The 16,121-nt window shown below is 61.1% G+C and overlaps 1 protein-coding gene across 2 annotated transcripts in view; it reads left to right on the top strand.

The window, feature by feature from the left end:
* The first annotated feature begins 4,112 nt into the window (after nt 1-4,112).
* LOC137445486 (syntaxin-binding protein 4-like) overlaps nt 4,113-16,121 on the top strand; it is an 88,345-nt gene continuing 76,336 nt past the window's right edge. For both annotated transcript variants that reach the window (XR_010988413.1, XM_068147284.1), the window contains exon 1: nt 4,113-4,180. Coding sequence is in view for 1 of the 2 variants with exons in the window: in XM_068147284.1 (XP_068003385.1) it covers nt 4,113-4,180 (68 nt within the window). In the remaining variant the exon portion in view is untranslated. The remainder of the gene's footprint in view (nt 4,181-16,121) is intronic.

Here is a 16,121-nt window from a genome sequence, read left to right as displayed (position 1 = left end):
AAGAGATGCTCCAGGGCACTGGGCACCACGGCTGGCACCAGCGCAGGAAGGAGTTGCCCCTGCCGTGCCCCTGGGTGCTGTCCTGCCCCGCAGCGCGGTGACAGCACCTCTGACGATCCCCACTGGTGAGACTGGGAGAGGCCAGCCCAGCCCTGAGCCGGCCGCGGCCCGGCGGCAGCCCAGCGCCCGCCCGCTCCCCGCGGTTTCGGCAAACCCTGCTGCCCGTCCTCAGCCGGCGGCACAAACCCGGCCCGGGGCTCACGCCCGGCCCCGCCCGCGTTGCGACAGCCCTGGCAGCAGGTGGCTCTCCCCGCACCGGCCCGGGCCACCCGCACCCCTCGCCCGGGTCACCAAGCCGGGGACCGCCCTGACCCCAGAATGTGCCCCGGGGTTGGGGGTCCTGGCTGGGGCTGCGCAGCCGAGGGCAGGGTGTAAAGCAGAGCTGCGCCCCTAAAAGTGCGTGGGGACAAAGCCTCGGCGGCGGCTGTCGCCGTCTGTACCTCCTCGGGGGAGCTGTCACCGGCTGGGAGGGGGCAGGTGAAAAGGGGTTTGGCACCAGCACGTCCTGCACAGTCACTCGGAAAGGATGAGGCGCGGAGCAGCCTTCAATCCCCTTCTCCCCGGCAGCTCCGGTACCACCGGGCCGGCACGGCCGGCGGCTGTCACCTCGGGCATGGCACTTCCTCCTGGGCGGCTGCTGGGTGCCGCAGGGCTCTGCACCCACCCGGCCCCGCTCCGCCCAGCAGCCTCCGCCCTCCTCTGTGTCACAGCGTGTCCACCCTGACCTCCAGGTCAGCGCTCCAGGGCACTGCGCACCCCGGCGGAGCTGGATCGCTGGCACCGAGGCAGGATTCACCTCAAGGTCAATGTCATCTCCAGGCAAGATGTCATCTCCCTGGCTGGAGATGTCACTGGCCACCACCACCAAGTCCCTACAGACCCACCGTGCCCTGCACCTGCAGGAGCCCTTGGCTGGGGGCTGGGCAGCAGCAGCCAGCCAGATGCCACCGTAGCAAGCATGCTGTGCTCTCCCTGAGCGTTACCTGGAGCTGGGGGGAGCGGTGGGCACAGGACCTGCCCTGGTGGCTCTCCCAGGCTCTGCAGGAGGGGGACAGGTGAATGCATTTTGTAATCCTTTGGACTCACCCAGCCCCAGGTGCTGGCTGCCCTGGGCTGGTGTGTGACAGGGAGAGGGGGAAGTGAAGCACACACAGTACTCAGCTGCGTTGTCTTTCCCATCACCCCACATCAGGGATCTGTCTGCCTGTCGTGCTGTCTGTCCACCCCTGGATACAGGGAAGCACAAAAGGGCTGGCTCTGAGCCCACAGCTCCAGGATCATTTACATGGGTGAGGCCCCCCTCCTCCAGTTCAAACCATTTCCCTCTGCTCACCAGCACTCAGCCCCAGGGCTGCCCCAACAGGGACATTCTGATGCTGGGGTCTGAACAGACAACCTGGAATGGGGGCAGAGATAAAACCCCCATACAAGGATTATGTCCCAGAGGATGTGACTGGAGCTGCTGGGGCCTGCTGGCAGTGGTGGGCAGGAGGGCAGCAGCATGTGTGACTCCAGCCTGGGCTTGGTGCAGGTTGGTGATGCTGGCAAGTGGCTTTGAATGGCTGCTGCTGGTGGTGGGTTAACAACCCCACAGCATGGTAGGGGGCAGAAAGGACCTCTGGAGAGCATCAGGCCCAACCCCTCAGCCCAGGCATGATCACCAAGGTGAGGTCACCCAGGAACACATCCAGGTGGGTTTGGAATGTCTCCAGAGAAGGAGACTCCACCACCTCCCTGGGCAGCCTGCTCCAGGGTTTCATCACCCTTGAATTAAAGAAGTTCCTCCTCATGCTCAGATGGAACTTCTGGTGTTCTACTTTGTGCTCATTGCCTCTTGCCCTGTCACTGGGCACCACTGAAAGCAGCCTGGTGCCACCCTTCAAGTGCTGATCAGCACTGCTCCCCTCTCAGGCTGCTCTGCTCCAGACCAAACAGCCCCAATGCTCTCAGCCTCTCCCCACCACAGAGCTGCTCCAGCACCCTCAGTGTCTTTGTAGTCCTTTCCTGTGCCCTCTCCAGCACTTCCCTGCCCTTCTTGAGCTGGGGAGCCCAGAACTGGAGCCAGGACCCAGCTGTGGCCTCCCTAGGGCAGACTAGAGGGGGAGGAGAACCTTCCTTGACCTGCTGGCCACACTCTTCCTCATGCACCCCAGGATGCCCTTGGCCTATTTGGCTGCAAGTGCACAGTGCTGGCTCCTGGGCATCCTGTTGTCCATCAGCACTCCCCAGTCCCCTTCCCCAGAGCTGCTCTCCAGCAGGTCAGACCCCAACCTGTGCTGATCCATGAGGTTGTTCCTCCCCAGCTGCAGGACTCTGCCCTTGCTCTTGTTGAACTTCAGCAGATCTCTCCTCACCCAACTCTCCAGCCTGCCCAGGTCACCCTGGGTGCCTGCACTCTAATCATCATTAACAGCCACTGCCAGCCCTTGGGAAGGGGCTGAAGGATTCATCCTGCTAAAGGAACACTCAGTTTATTGGACCAGGTGCCATGCTGAGCAGGGAGAGAGGGGCAAATATAGAAGCAAAACCCAGGCTGGATGAGGAGTGGCTGAGAGCAGCCTGCAGGAGAAGGCCTTGGGGCTGTCAGTTGGTGACAAAGTCCCCAGGAGCCAGCAGTGGTCCCTGGCAGCCCAGAGCCAGCTGAGTGCTGAGCTGCAGCCAGAGCAGGGAGAGCAGCAGCACAGGGAGGGGATTCTGCCCTCTGCTCTGCTCTGCTCAGCCCCCACCTGCAGCACTGCCTCCAGCTCTGAGCCCCCAGCACAGGAAGGACCTGGAGCTGCTGGAGAGGAGCCAGAGGAGGCCACAGAGATGCTCAGAGGCTGCAGAACCTCCCCTGTGGGGCCAGGCTGGGAGAGCTGGGGCTGTGCAGCCTGGAGAAGAGAAGGCTCCAAGGAGCTGGGACAGAAGGATTTGGCTTGAACAAGAGCAGTTTCTCTTGGGTTGCTGCTCTGAAGCTGGACATGGTGCCAGGAGCTGCAAGCAGACAAAAAGTGACTAGGAACAAGTGAGGAGAAACTGACCTTGGGCAGCTGCAGCAGGGACCTGCTTCCTCTGGGGGTGTCACACAGGGGCTGGAGATGGAGCTTCTTGCACAGCACCACAGCTGATTGGGGGTGGCAGATGTTAAAGTGACCACCAGCATCTTACACTGAGACCCCACCTGCAGCCCTGCCTCCAGCTCTGAGCCCCCAGCACAGGAAGGACCTGGAGCTGCTGGAGAGGAGCCAGAGGAGGCCACAGAGATGATCAGAGGCTGCAGAACCTCCTCTGTGGGGCCAGGCTGGGAGAGCTGGGGCTGTGCAGCCTGGAGGGGAGAAGGCTGCAGGCAGACCTCAGAGCAGCCTCCCAGTAGCTGAAGGGCTCCAGGAGAGCTGGGGAGGGACTCTGGCCAAGGGCTGGGAGTGCCAGGCCCAGGGCCAATGGCTTTGAGCTGGGAGAGAGGAGACTGAGAGTGGAGAGGAGGAAGAAATCCTTGGCAGTGAGGCTGGGGAGACTCTGGCACAGGCTGCCCAGGGAGGCTGTGGCTGCCTCCTGCCTGGAGGTGTTCAGGACCAGGCTGGATGAGGCCTTGAGCAGCCTGTGCTGGTGGGAGGTGTCCCTGCCCATGGCAGGGGGGTGGAACTGGATGATCTTGAAGGTCCCTTCCAAGCCACTCTGTGATTCCATGGTTCTCTGCGTGCCCTGCTGCTGGCCACTCACCAGCTGTGGGCTACCTCTGCTGGGCGCTGTGGTGGTCCCGTGGTGGAGGTTCACTGTGCTGTACCCAGCGTGGCGCCAGGGGGCTTGGCGACGCCAGCGGGGAGCAGGCACAGGGCAGCACCGGCAGCAGCCCAGGAGCGGAGCCCTCGGCGGGGCTGCGCCGGGGGGAGCGGGCAGGGGGGCGATCACATGCTTGCCGTCCGGGATTAGATGCTGCCGGCTGCGGCCAGGAGCCGTGCCGGGGAGCCGTGCCAGGGAGCTGTGCCGGCCGCTGGCACTCGGAGCCCATGGCCCCGGGCAGCGGGAGCCGGCGGTGGCAGCCCTAAGGGCTCGCTAGGGACGGGTGGCCTCAGATGATGTCCTACCTCCAGTTCCCTGGCCGAGAGCTGGAGCGCTTCGATGGGCTCTCCCTCATTTACTGGTAAGCGGGGGGGGGGATGCTGGTGTGCAGGGAAGGGGGCTTGGACCCCCCTTTGGGGAGCAGCCTTGCGGGGGGGTGCATCTGGTGACCCCTTGGGTATTAGCAGGCTTTATTTGGGGTTCATTGTGGTGACCCCTTGGGTATTGGCAGGCTTTATTGGGGTTCATTGTGGTGACCCCTCTCTGGTGGGCAGAGTCTCATTGGAGTCCTGCAGCACCCACTCCTGGCTGCACAGGTGAGAGCTGCAGCGGCCTGGGAGGGGGTGGGGGTGGGGAAGGGGGTTGATTCTTGGGGCAGCAGCTGGGGAAGCCCCCCCAAGCCTTGCCCAGCAGCTGGGGGTGCTCCTGCTCCTGGTGCAGCCCCGCGGCTGGGCTCTCCCACCCAGCAAACTCTGCCTCCCTGGAGGGACCACATCCACCCCGTGCCGGCCCTGGGGGGCAGGAGGGCGCGCAGCAGGGACCCCCATGAGGGTGCAGGCCTGGCAGAGGTGAAGGGAGGTGAAGGCTGGCGCTGGCTGGCTGCAGATGTCTATGTAGGGCAGCGGGAGCCGGCGGGAGGATGTCTGCAGCCGGGGCCAGGGTTCAGAGCGCGCAGCTTTAGCCGATTAACTGGGGGTCAGTGGGCCGGATCCAGAGCCGGCGGGGGGCTCTTGGGGCCACCCTGAGCTCTGCCAGAGGCTATCTTGGGCTGGCTGAGCTTGGGTGTCCACCCCAGGGACTGAGAGCCCGGAGCCACCCTGCATTCAGCAGGGAGCATGGACGCTGCTGGGGCACCAACCGTCTCCTGCTGAAGTAGGTCATTGGAGAGAGGGGCTGGGGGCCGGGGGCACCCCAGGGAGGGCAGGGAGGTTGGGGAGGGCAGCACCCCGCGGTCACGGCTGCCTTCACACGAGAGGCTGGTTTGAGTTGCTGTACCGATGCTTCCCTGCTGCTTTTGGGTACAGAAAAGGCAGAATCCGTCGCTGGTCAGAAGGAGGTAGTGCAGGACAGGCTCAGCCTCGTGGGCTGCGGCTCGGGGAGCACCCACGGGCTAGTGTCACTGGTGGGTGCCGTGCGGTGGGGCTGTGGTGTGTGTCCGGGGGGCAGGCAGAGCTGCAGCCCTGCCCTGCAGCCTCGCTGGGCTCCTTTGGCCGTTCCTGGCTCCGTGGAGCTGCCAAGCTCCGCTGCCCTGCGCTTGCAAGGCTGAAGTGTTCAACCCCACCAGGTCCTGCCTCAAAACCTCTGCCCATACACCGGGGGCTGGGGGGGCAAGACCTGCCCCAGCTTTGTCTGCTGGGGTGGCCGAAGAACCTCAGCTGGGGGGTGGCCAGCTTTGTGCAGGGGGCACTGGCATGCGGTGGGTGCCGGCTGCCGCCGGCCAGCGCTTGGCTGCCTGGTGGCTGCACCAGGACACAGCGGAGGGTGGCGAGCAGATGGTGGGGAGATAACACCTCCCTGGGGCTCTGATAAGCACAGCCCTGCTCTGCCGCTGATTAAAAGATTAATTTTAGAGTTTGAAACAGGAATTTAATAAGCACACAGGAGCCGTGGTGGGACCTCACTTGGCACCGCCACTCGCTGCGCCTGGCCCGGGGGCTCGTCCCACGGCACTGCTTTGTCCTGGTGCTGATGCTGGTGTGACCCCCGAGGCTCTCCCTGCTGGCTTCTCTCCTCCAGAGAGCTGCTGGAGGCTGTAAGCAGGTTTTGCTACCGTGGCTTCTGTGCAGGAGCTTTGTCAGACCCAGGGGAAACTAAAAGGGTCCCGAGGTGCCCATCGATGCCCATCGATGCCCATGCCCATGAGGTTTCACAGCTGGGGCACAGTGTGGGAGCAGACTCACTGCCAGCTCCTCGCTGGGCATGGCTGGGGGGCAAGATCCACCCAGCACGGGGGTAAGATCCACCCAGCAAGGGGGCAAGATCCACCCAGCATGGGGGCAAGATCCACCCAGCAAGGGGTCAAGATCCACCCAGCAAGGGGTCAAGATCCACCCAGCATGGGGGCAAGATCCACCCAGCAAGGGGTCAAGATCCACCCAGCATGGGGGTAAGATCCACCCAGCAAGGGGTCAAGATCCACCCAGCATGGGGGCAAGATCCACCCAGCAAGGGGTCAAGATCCACCCAGCATGGGGGTAAGATCCACCCAGCAAGGGGTCAAGATCCACCCAGCAAGGGGTCAAGATCCACCCAGCATGGGGGCAAGATCCACCCAGCAAGGGGTCAAGATCCACCCAGCAAGGGGTCATGATCCACCCAGCATGGGGGCAAGATCCACCCAGCACGGGGGCAAGATCCACCCATCATGCCCCCCACCCCTCTCTGTGTTCTCACTGCTCCACGTACTGGGGCCTGGCCCTGAGCATGGGGAGGTTGGCAGCTCAGGGATGGGTCAGAGCTCTTCCCAAGCCTCTCAGCTCAGCAGCACATCCCAGCAGCTTTCCCCAAAAGCTGTTGCTTTCTCCTCTTTCTGCACCCAGCCCTTTCCCTCCCCTCCTCCTTTCCACCTTCGCTCCCAGGGGCTCTCTTGGGGGGGGTTGCTGCCGAGGTTCTCACGTTTGCCCCAGGTGATGTGTGGAGGACAAAGGGGAGGCCTGGCCAGCAGAGCAGGTTCTGCAGCCCCACCAGTGGCCAGCCCCTGCTAATAAGTTTATTCCCAGTCCAATCCCAGGGCCCAGGGGATTTAGAGAGGCAGGAGGTTCATAATCCTGTTAACCCTTCACTGGGGCTGACACCCAAGCTGGGACCACTGCACCAAGCAGGGCAGCAGATCAGCTACTTCATGGGAGGAGGAGGAGGAGGGAGGAAGGCTTCCCCACATGTGATGTGCCACCACATCTCAGTCCTGCTGGGGTGCAGCTGAAGCTGTCCTGTGTGGCTGTATTTGAGTGGTGTCCACCTGCATCTCAAATGGCTCTGGGCTGGAGGGGGTTGGGGCCACTCCTCTGGGCTGGGTGCAGGGTCTTGGCACAAAGCCTTCCCCCCCCCCAAAACACCTCTGTCAGCCCAAGCTTGGCCTGGCTTCCACCTTGAACAGCTTCTCCTCCTAATTACTGCTGGACAGGTTAATTAAAGAGGTCCTTCTGCTTTTTTTCCCCTCAACCAAAGCCTTTCAGAGCAGCATGGGAATTGTGTTCTGTGGTTGTTCCTCTTCTGTTCAGATCAGGCACTGAATGTCCCTGGCCTTGGGAGCTGATCCAAAGGGACTCCATGGGTGCTGTCCATGGACAGGATGTGGGCTGCACCATGGCTGGATGCTGCAGGGCCTGGAGCACTGCCTGGGGAGGAGAGGCTGAGAGCCCTGGGGGGGCTTAGTCTGGAGAGGAGAAGGCTGAGAGGGATCTGATCAATGTCTCTCAAGAGCTGAGGGCTGGGGGTCAGGAAGGAAGGGCCAGGGCCAGGCTCTGCTCACTGTGCCCTGGCACAGGCCAAGGGGCAGTGGATGGAAACTGCAGCCCAGGAGGTTCCACCTCAGCAGGAGGAGGAACTTCTGCACTGTGAGGCTCCCAGAGGCCTGGAGCAGGCTGCCCAGAGAGGTTGTGGAGTCTCCTGCTCTGGAGCCTTCCCAGCCCTGTCTGGATGTGTTCTGTGTGCCCTGTGCTGGGTTCTCTGCTCCTGCTCTGGCAGGGGGCTTGGGCTGGAAGATCTCCAGAGGTCCCTTCCAAGCCCTGACCTCCTGTGAGCTGTGATCCTGTGACTGGGCAGCTGCCTCCCAGCTCCACAGCCTCCAGCCTGCTCCGCTGGGTTTATCCTCAGGGTGCTGGAGCTGCCCCTGCAGGCAGCACACTTGGGGCTTTCTCTTCTTGGATCAGCAGAAAATACCTCTCCAGCCCACACTGAGCTTGGCTGGCCATGAAACAGCTGTGGGAGCTGTGGGGTCACTGCTGAGCTGGAGGCTGATGCTGCCCTGGGCAGCCCTTGGTTCCCACCACAGCCTGGCTGGGGCGGGGGTGCAGATCGCAACGGGAGAGCTGCAGCCTCCCACCTCGCAGCTCCTTCCTGTGCTCCCCAGAGCTGCAGGCCCTCGGACAGCCCTCGCTGGCGCTGCGGGATGCCTTCCACCTCTAATTCCCACCCACACAAACCTGCTGAGGCCCTGCTCCTCAGCTAAGCTCCTGGCGGGCTCGGGGGTGCTGCTGCACAGCCCAGCTGCCCCGGCAGCAGATAGATCTCTACCCTGCTGTGCTGCAGAGCTCTCTTCAGCTCTGTTTCAGTCAGGGTCTCTCCTGGCAGCAGATAGATCTCTACCCTGGTGTGCTGCAGAGCTCTCTTCAGCTCTGTCTCAGTCAGGGTCTCTCCTGGCAGCAGATAGACCTCTCCCTGCTGTGCTGCAGGGCTCTCTTCAGCTCTGTTTCAGTCAGGGTCTCTCCTAGCAGCAGATAGACCTCTCCCTGCTGTGCTGCAGGGCTCTCTTCAGCTCTGTTTCAGCCAGGGTCTCTCCTGGCAGCAGATAGACCTCTCCCTGCTGTGCTGCAGGGCTCTCTTCAGCTCTGTTTCAGTCAGGGTCTCTCCTAGCAGCAGATAGACCTCTCCCTGCTGTGCTGCAGGGCTCTCTTCAGCTCTGTTTCAGTCAGGGTCTGTCCTGGCAGCAGATAGACCTCTCCCTGCTGTGCTGCAGAGCTCTCTTCAGCTCTGTCTCAGTCAGGGTCTCTCCTGGCAGCAGATAGACCTCTCCCTGCTGTGCTGCAGGGCTCTCTTCAGCTCTCAGTCAGGGTCTGTCCTAGCAGCACATAGACCTCTCCCTGCTGTGCTGCAGAGCTCTCTTCAGCTCTGTCTCAGTCAGGGTCTCTCCTAGCAGCAGATAGACCTCTACCCTGGTGTGCTGCAGAGCTCTCTTCAGCTCTGTCTCAGTCAGGGTCTCTCCTGGCAGCAGATAGACCTCTCCCTGCTGTGCTGCAGGGCTCTCTTCAGCTCTGTTTCAGCCAGGGTCTCTCCTGGCAGCAGATAGACCTCTCCCTGCTGTGCTGCAGGGCTCTCTTCAGCTCTGTTTCAGTTAGGGTCTGTCCTAGCAGCAGATAGACCTCTCCCTGCTATACTGCAAGGCTCTGTTCAGCTCTGTCTCAGTCAGGGTCTCTCCTGGCAGCAGATAGACCTCTCCCTGCTGTGCTGCAGAGCTCTCTTCAGCTCTGTTTCAGACAAGGTGACATTTCCAGCCACCAAAGGAGCTCCACAGTCTGTGGCTTGTGCTGCACAAGCTGCCTCTCCTCATCCTTGTTCTTCCCCCAGCTCAGGGCCTGCCTGGAGCCAACACCTATCTAGGCTGGTTGGGTCCTGGCCACGGTGGTCTTAGGCTGATGGTTGGATTTGATGATCTTAGAGGTCTCTAGCAACAGACACAGTTCCAGGACTCCATGGGACCTGGGCAAGCTGCAGGAGGAGCTTAGGGCCATGGCCTGACAGCTGTGTGCAGGCAGAAGCTGGGTTCTGGTTGGACTCAGCCACCTTAAGGTCTTTTCCAACCAGGTGATTCCATGACACCCCCACGGGGTCTGACCCTATCCAGGCTCAGCTGCTCCTCACCCTGAGGGTGGCCAGCCCTGGATGGCTCAGCTGTGTAGCTGCTGAGGGGCAAAGCACTCCCAGCTCACCAGGTCCTTGTGCCTGGCTCTCTGCCTTGACTCCCTTATCTTGCCCTGGGTTTCTGCCAGGGATCCCCCTCTGTGCTTTGCTTCTCAAGCTCCTGGCCCTGTGGCTGGGTCTCCTCTCCTTCTGCAGTTCTCTTCACCATCAGTCTCACAGTTCCCTGTCCTGCAGCAAGTTTCTTCTGCCTGTGAGGAGCCAGTCCTGCCTTGTGGAGACAGCCACGTGTGGCTCCTCTGGCTGCAAGTGTGATTTGCTGGCCACCATTCACCACCTTTGCTGGTCAGGTTGGTCTTGCCCAAGATGGAAGGCAGGAGGCAGAGACAGGCCAGGGGAGAAATGCAGAGCAGCCTTTTATCCAAGACAGCCTAAAGGCTGCTTTCCAGAAGGTCCTTTGACCAACATGTAGAGGAGAGGGGGATAATAATTCAGCACTGCTGAGGCTGCACCTGAATCTTGGGTTCAGTGCTGGGCTCCTCACTGCAAGAAGGACACTGAGGAGCTGGAGCAGGGCCAGAGAAGGGCAAGAGAGCTGGGGAAGGGTCTGGGGAAGAGGGCTGGGGTGGAGCAGCTGAGGGAGCTGGGGGTGTTGAGCCTGGAGCAGAGGAGGCTGAGGGAGACCTCCTTGCTCTCTGCAGCTCCCTGAGAGGAGGCTGCAGCCAGGGGGATGTTGGGCTCTGCTCCCTAGGAACAGGGGACAGGACAAGAAGAAAGGGCCTCAGGTTGCCCCAGAGGAGATTCAGGTTGGCCATAGGGAACAATTTCTTCCCCTTGAGGGTTGTCCAGGCCTGGCCCAGGCTGCCCAGGGCAGTGGTGGAGTCCCCATCCCTGGTGGGGCATCCAAGCAGCACATCTTGGCTGGAGGCAGGGAGGAAGGTGGAGCTGGCTTGATTTAATCCCCATTTCAAACCTGCTGCTAGGAAAGATTGGAGGGGAGAGAAGCAGGAAGCAGCTTCCTTCCCATGGAGTCTGCAGACCCTCATGAAGAGACTGCAAACTACCATCCTGAAAGGCCAGGAGCTGGTGACTTCGAGGCTTGGAAGCCCAGAGGTGTTGTGTGTCCCCTGCAGATCCTGGGAGGCCACAAGGAGGTCTCCTGGGAGCCTTCTCCTCTCCAGCCTGCACAACCCCAACTCTCTCAGGCTGTGCTCAGAGCAGAGCAGCTCCAGCCCTCTGCTCCTCCTCCTGGCCCTGCTCTGGACACCTTCCAGCCCCTCCAGACCCTTCCTGGCACAGAGGCTCCAGAGCTGGCCCCAGAGCTGCAACTGTGGTCTCAGCAGAGTGGAGCAGAGGGGCAGAATCCCCTCCCTGGCCCTGCTGGCCACACTTCTCTTGCTGCAGCCCAGGCTCTGCTTGGCTCTCTGGGCTGCCAGTGCTCACTGCTGGCTCCTGCTGAGCTTCTCCTCCCCCAGCACCCCCAAGGCCTTTCCTTCAGGGCTGCTCTCCAGCCAGTGCCAGCACAGCCTCTAGCAGTGCCTGGGATTGCCCTGCCCCAGCTGCAGGACCTTGCCCTTGGTCTTGTTGAACCTTCTGAGGTTGTCCTGGGCCCAGCTCTGCAGCCTGTCCAGGTCCCTCTGGATGGATCCTTCCCTCCAGCCTGCCCAGGTCCCTCTGGATGGATCCTTCCCTCCAGCTGTCAGCTGAGCCACACAGCTTGGTGCTGAGGGAGCCTCAGTACCACTGCCCATGGCACCAATGAAGATGATGAACAGGACTGGTCCCAGTGCTGATCCCTGAGGGACTCCACTTGTCCCTGGCCTCCCCTTGGCCATGGAGCATTGACAGCCACTTTCTGGGTGCAGTTCTTTATCCACTGAGTTGTCCATGCAGGGAACCCACTCAGCACCAGTCTGGAGACCAGGGCTGGAGCTGCTCTGCTCTGAGCACAGCCTGAGAGAGTTGGGGTTATGCAGGCTAGAGAGGAGAAGGCCCCCAGGAGACCTCCTTGTGGCCTTCCAGGATCTGCAGGGGGCTGCAGGAAAGCTGGGGAGGGACTTTGGAGGGTGTCAGGGAGGGATAGGACTGGGGGGGATGGAGCAGAACTAGAAGTGGGGAGCTTGAGATTGGCTGTGAGGAAGAAGTTGTTGCCCATGAGGGTGGTGAGAGCCTGGCACAGGTTGCCCAGGGAGGTGGTGGCAGCCTCCTGCCTGGAGGTGTTTGCAGCCAGGCTGGAGGTGGCTGTGAGCAACCTGCTGTGGTGTGAGGTGTCCCTGGCCATGGCAGGGGGTTGGAGCTGGCTGAGCCTTGAGCTCCCTTCCAGCCCTGAGAGTGCTGTGAGCCTGTGTGGTGCAGGACAGCGTCGAAGGCTTTGCTCAGGTCCAGGTCTATGATGTCAGCTGCTCCACTTCCATCTGCTCATGCTGTGACCTTGTCATGGAAGGCCACCAGGTTTGTCAGGATGGGGGAAGAGCATCAGTGGGGCAGGCAGGGCTGCTGGTCCACTGCCCTTCTGTGCCTCTCCCCAGTGCTGCCCCCAGGTTCTCTCTCCCCCACTTCCCCCTTCAGACCCTCTCAGAGAATCTCCTGGGAGTGCACCTGACCTGGGCTGTGTTCTGCTGGCTGCACTTCTGAGGCTCCTGCTCTGAGACTTCCTTTTGTGTCCCTCATCTCTTCTGCTACCCTTTGTGATCCAGGCTGGGGCTGAGCCAAGAGCAGTGGCAGAGTTCCACTGCAGCCTTCAGCTTAAGAAAGATTCCTTTTCAAGCCAAAAAAACCAACCCCAAACCCAACCCCAAACCCCCCAAAACTCTTTTTGTGTTGGGGAGAAAAGCACAACATTTTGTTCCAAGGAATTTTCAAACTCATTTTTCAAGTAGCCAACAAGCAGTGGGCACCCAAGCCAAGCAGTGGGCACCCTAGCAGGACAGGGCTGGAAGGGAGCCCTGGAGCTCACCCAGCCCAAGCCCTGCTCCAGCAGGGCACCCCCAGCACCCTGCCCAGCAGCACAGTGCCCAGGGGGGGTTGGAAGCTCTCCACACCAGCAGACTCCACAACCTCTCTGGGCAGCCTGCTCCAGGCCTCCAGCAGCCTCACCCCAAACAACTTTCTCCTCCTGCTCAGCTCCAACCTCCTGCCTGACACTTTCTGCCCCTTGTGCTGTCCCTTCTGCTGGCCCTGGGCAGCACTCAGCAGAGCCTGGCCCCAGCCTCTTGCCCCCCACAACTCCTTTAGCTCTTGCTGAGCATTGCTCAGCTGCCCTCTGGGGCTGCTCTTCTGCAGGCTCTCAGCCCCAGGGCTCTCAGCCTTTGCTGCTCCCAGAGCTGCTCCAGGCCCCTCAGCAGCTCTGCAGCCTGCCCTGGGCTGTCTCCAGCAGTTCTCTGTCCCTCCTGAACTGGGGAGCCCAGAGCTGGATCCAGGACTCCAGATGTGGTCTGCCTAAGGCAGACAAAAGGGGCAGATAGCCTCCCTTGCCCTGCTGGCCACACTCTTCTTCATGCCCCCCAGGACACCTTTGGCCTTCTTGGCCCCCAGGGCACATTTCTGGCTCCTGGGGAGTCTGTTGTCCCCCAGCACTCTCAAGTCCTTCTCCCTGGAGCTGCTTCCCAGCAGGTCTCTCCTCAGCTGCCCTGCTGCAGGAGGTTGTTCCTCCCCAGGGCCAGGATCCTACACCTGCCCTGGCTGAACTTCACCAAGTCAGGACCTGTGTAGCCAGGGTCAGTCTGTGTTTTGGAGGATGGAGTTGAGGGCTTGGAGGTGAGTTTGGAAGCTGAGCCTTGCTCCTCTTCCCTGAGGGCCTTTTTTACCAGCCAGGTGGGGATTGGTCTCTTCTCCCAGGCACCCAGCCCCAGAACAAGAGGACAGAGTCTCAAGCTGTGCCAGGGGATGTTCAGGCTGGATGTTAGGAAGAAGTTCTTCCCAGAAAGAGAGATTGGCCCTGGGGATGTGCTGCCCAGGGAGGTGGTGGAGTCCCCATCCCTGGAGGTGTTTAGGAAGAGCCTGGATGAGGCCCTTGGTGCCATGGTTGAGTTGATCAGATGGAGCTGGGGGAGAGGTTGGACTTGGTGATCTCAAAGGCCTTTTCCAACCTGGTTTATTCTATTCTATTCTATTCTATTCTATTCTATTCTATTCCATTCCATTCCATTCCATTCCATTCCATTCCATTCCATTCCATTCCATTAGAGCTACTTCAGTACCTTCCAGACCAATGTGTGGTTTGCAGCATCCCCTCTGGCTTCTAGGAAGCACCAAGGGGAGAGAGCAAGCCTCAGAGTGGGTGCAGGTGGCTGTGGTTGGTGGGCCCAGGGCTTCTGGGGGAACCATAGACCTGCTGAGGTTGGAAGGGACCTTGGAGCTCATCCAGTCCAACCTCTCACCCAGAGCTCACAACCCCAGCGCCGCTGTGCCCTGAGCCACTGCACCACCTCCCTCAGCACCACCTCCCTCAGCACCGCCTCCACATGGCTGTGGCTTTGAAGGTGCTGAGCACCCAAGCCCCAGACAGACTCCTGGCTGTGGAGAGCTTGTCCTGAGCTGCAGAAGCAGGGTGGGTGAGTTACAGACCTGCCAGGCAGGGAATTTCCCTTTTGTTTCCTGCCCCTGTGGGGTTGGGCTGGCCTGGCTCCATCCAACGCTCCTGCAGCTGCTCTGCAGCTGGTCAGAGAGGTCAAGCAGTCCCTCCAGCAGGGCTCAGGCTGTCTCTTCCCTTCAGCAGTGCTGCTTTGTTCCAGCCAAGGCTCTGGGCCATGGCTCAAAGGAGTGCTTCTGAGAATTAATCTCTTAGCAGAGCCCCAGCGGAGCTCAGAAGGTCCTCTGCTGACTTTCGGCGTCGGGATGGAAGTTGCCCTTGCTGGGCCCTGGTGTAGTGCATGAGGGGAGCTGGAGTGTGAGCACTGAGGCAGGAGGCTGCTGGAGGAGGGCTGCTCAGAGGTGAGCTGCCCAAAAGGGTCACCCCAAAGAGGAGAAGGTGCCAGGGTGCTCCTGCCTGTGGAGGAGCTGCAGCCTGGCACGGAGCAGCACTCCGTCACAGAGCAGGCTGTGGGCTGGGGGTGCCATGCCCTAGGGCAGGTGGATTTGTGTGCCTCATCTGCACACAACTTCCTGGCCAGCTTGGACCAAGTCACTTACAGCCAAAGCTGGGGGCTTGGACCCTCCTGCCTTAATCATGGAATCCCAGACTGGGTTGGGTTGGGGGTGGGGAGGCCTTGAGAGCTCATCCAGTCCAACCCCTGCAGCCACAGCAGGCTGCTCCCAGCCCCAACCAATCTGCCCTGCACTGCTGCCAGCCATGGGGCAGCTCCCAGCCCCCTGGGCAGCCTGGGCCAGGCTCTCCCCACCCTCAGTGTGAAAAATGTCTCCTTTCTCTCGATCTAATGAAGCAGGATGTTCAGATGGACACTGCAGCATGTCAGAAGAGAGAGCACCTCCCCAGCAGTGGGGCACTGTGAGGGTGAGCAGCTCTGCCAGGCTGCAGCTATGCAGCAGGCTGGGAGATGGCCACAGGTGCAGCCCCTCCTGCTTAGCCTGACTTGGCCAAACCATTTGTGCAGCTGGGGAGAAGGAGTTGGGCAAACTTTGGTCCAGCAGAGGCTACAGAGCTGCTGAGGGGCCTGGAGCAGCTCTGGGAGCAGCAAAGGCTGAGAGCCCTGGGGCTGAGAGCCTGCAGAAGAGCAGCCCCAGAGGGCAGCTGAGCAATGCTCAGCAAGAGCTAAAGGAGCTGTGGGGGGCAAGAGGCTGGGGCCAGGCTCTGCTGAGTGCTGCCCAGGGCCAGCAGAAGGGACAGCAAGGGGCAGCAAGTGTCAGGCAGGAGGTTGGAGCTGAGCAGGAGGAGAAAGTTGTTTGGGGTGAGGCTGCTGGAGGCCTGGAGCAGGCTGCCCAGAGAGGTTGTGGAGTCTGCTGGTGTGGAGAGCTTCCAACCCCCCCTGGGCACTGTGCTGGGGCAGGGTGCTAAGGGTGCCCTGCTGGAGCAGGGGGCTGGGTGGATGAGCTCCAGAGCTCCCTTCCAGCCCTACCCTGCTGGGGTTCTGGGGCTGTGTGAAGCATGGCCAGAGGCAGCTATGTTTGGTATCTTGGCTTCATTTATCCAAGTGCTGACCTTGCCCCTGAGTGGATTCAGTTGTTAGGAGAGTTTTGGCCACCTGAAGGTCCAACCTGCTCCAGACTTTCATCTTTCATCTGAATGCCCTCAAATGGAGGTCACTTTAAAATAACCCACAACCCCAAACCAGTGAAATGCAGCAGGAGAACCTTCCCCCCCCGGCAGTGCTTTAGGTCACCTTGCACTTGCCCAGCAAAGCCCCAGGTGGCCCCTGGGGAGCCTCTTGCTAATCAGATCACACGGGAAAAGGAGCAGCCAGCATCATGGGACCGAGGGAACGACTCAGCAAGCAGTTTGCCATTCCCAGGCAGAGCTTCCCCAGCTGAGCTGGCCTGGTGCAGGCTGC

Source organism: Melanerpes formicivorus, unplaced genomic scaffold (assembly GCF_026170545.1).
Source record: "Melanerpes formicivorus ecotype bairdi unplaced genomic scaffold, bMelFor1.0.p_v2 SCAF_14, whole genome shotgun sequence".
In the NCBI taxonomy this organism is placed as follows: domain Eukaryota; kingdom Metazoa; phylum Chordata; class Aves; order Piciformes; family Picidae; genus Melanerpes; species Melanerpes formicivorus.
Note: the sequence above shows the minus strand (reverse complement) of the source record. Positions and strands in the feature narration are given on the sequence as shown.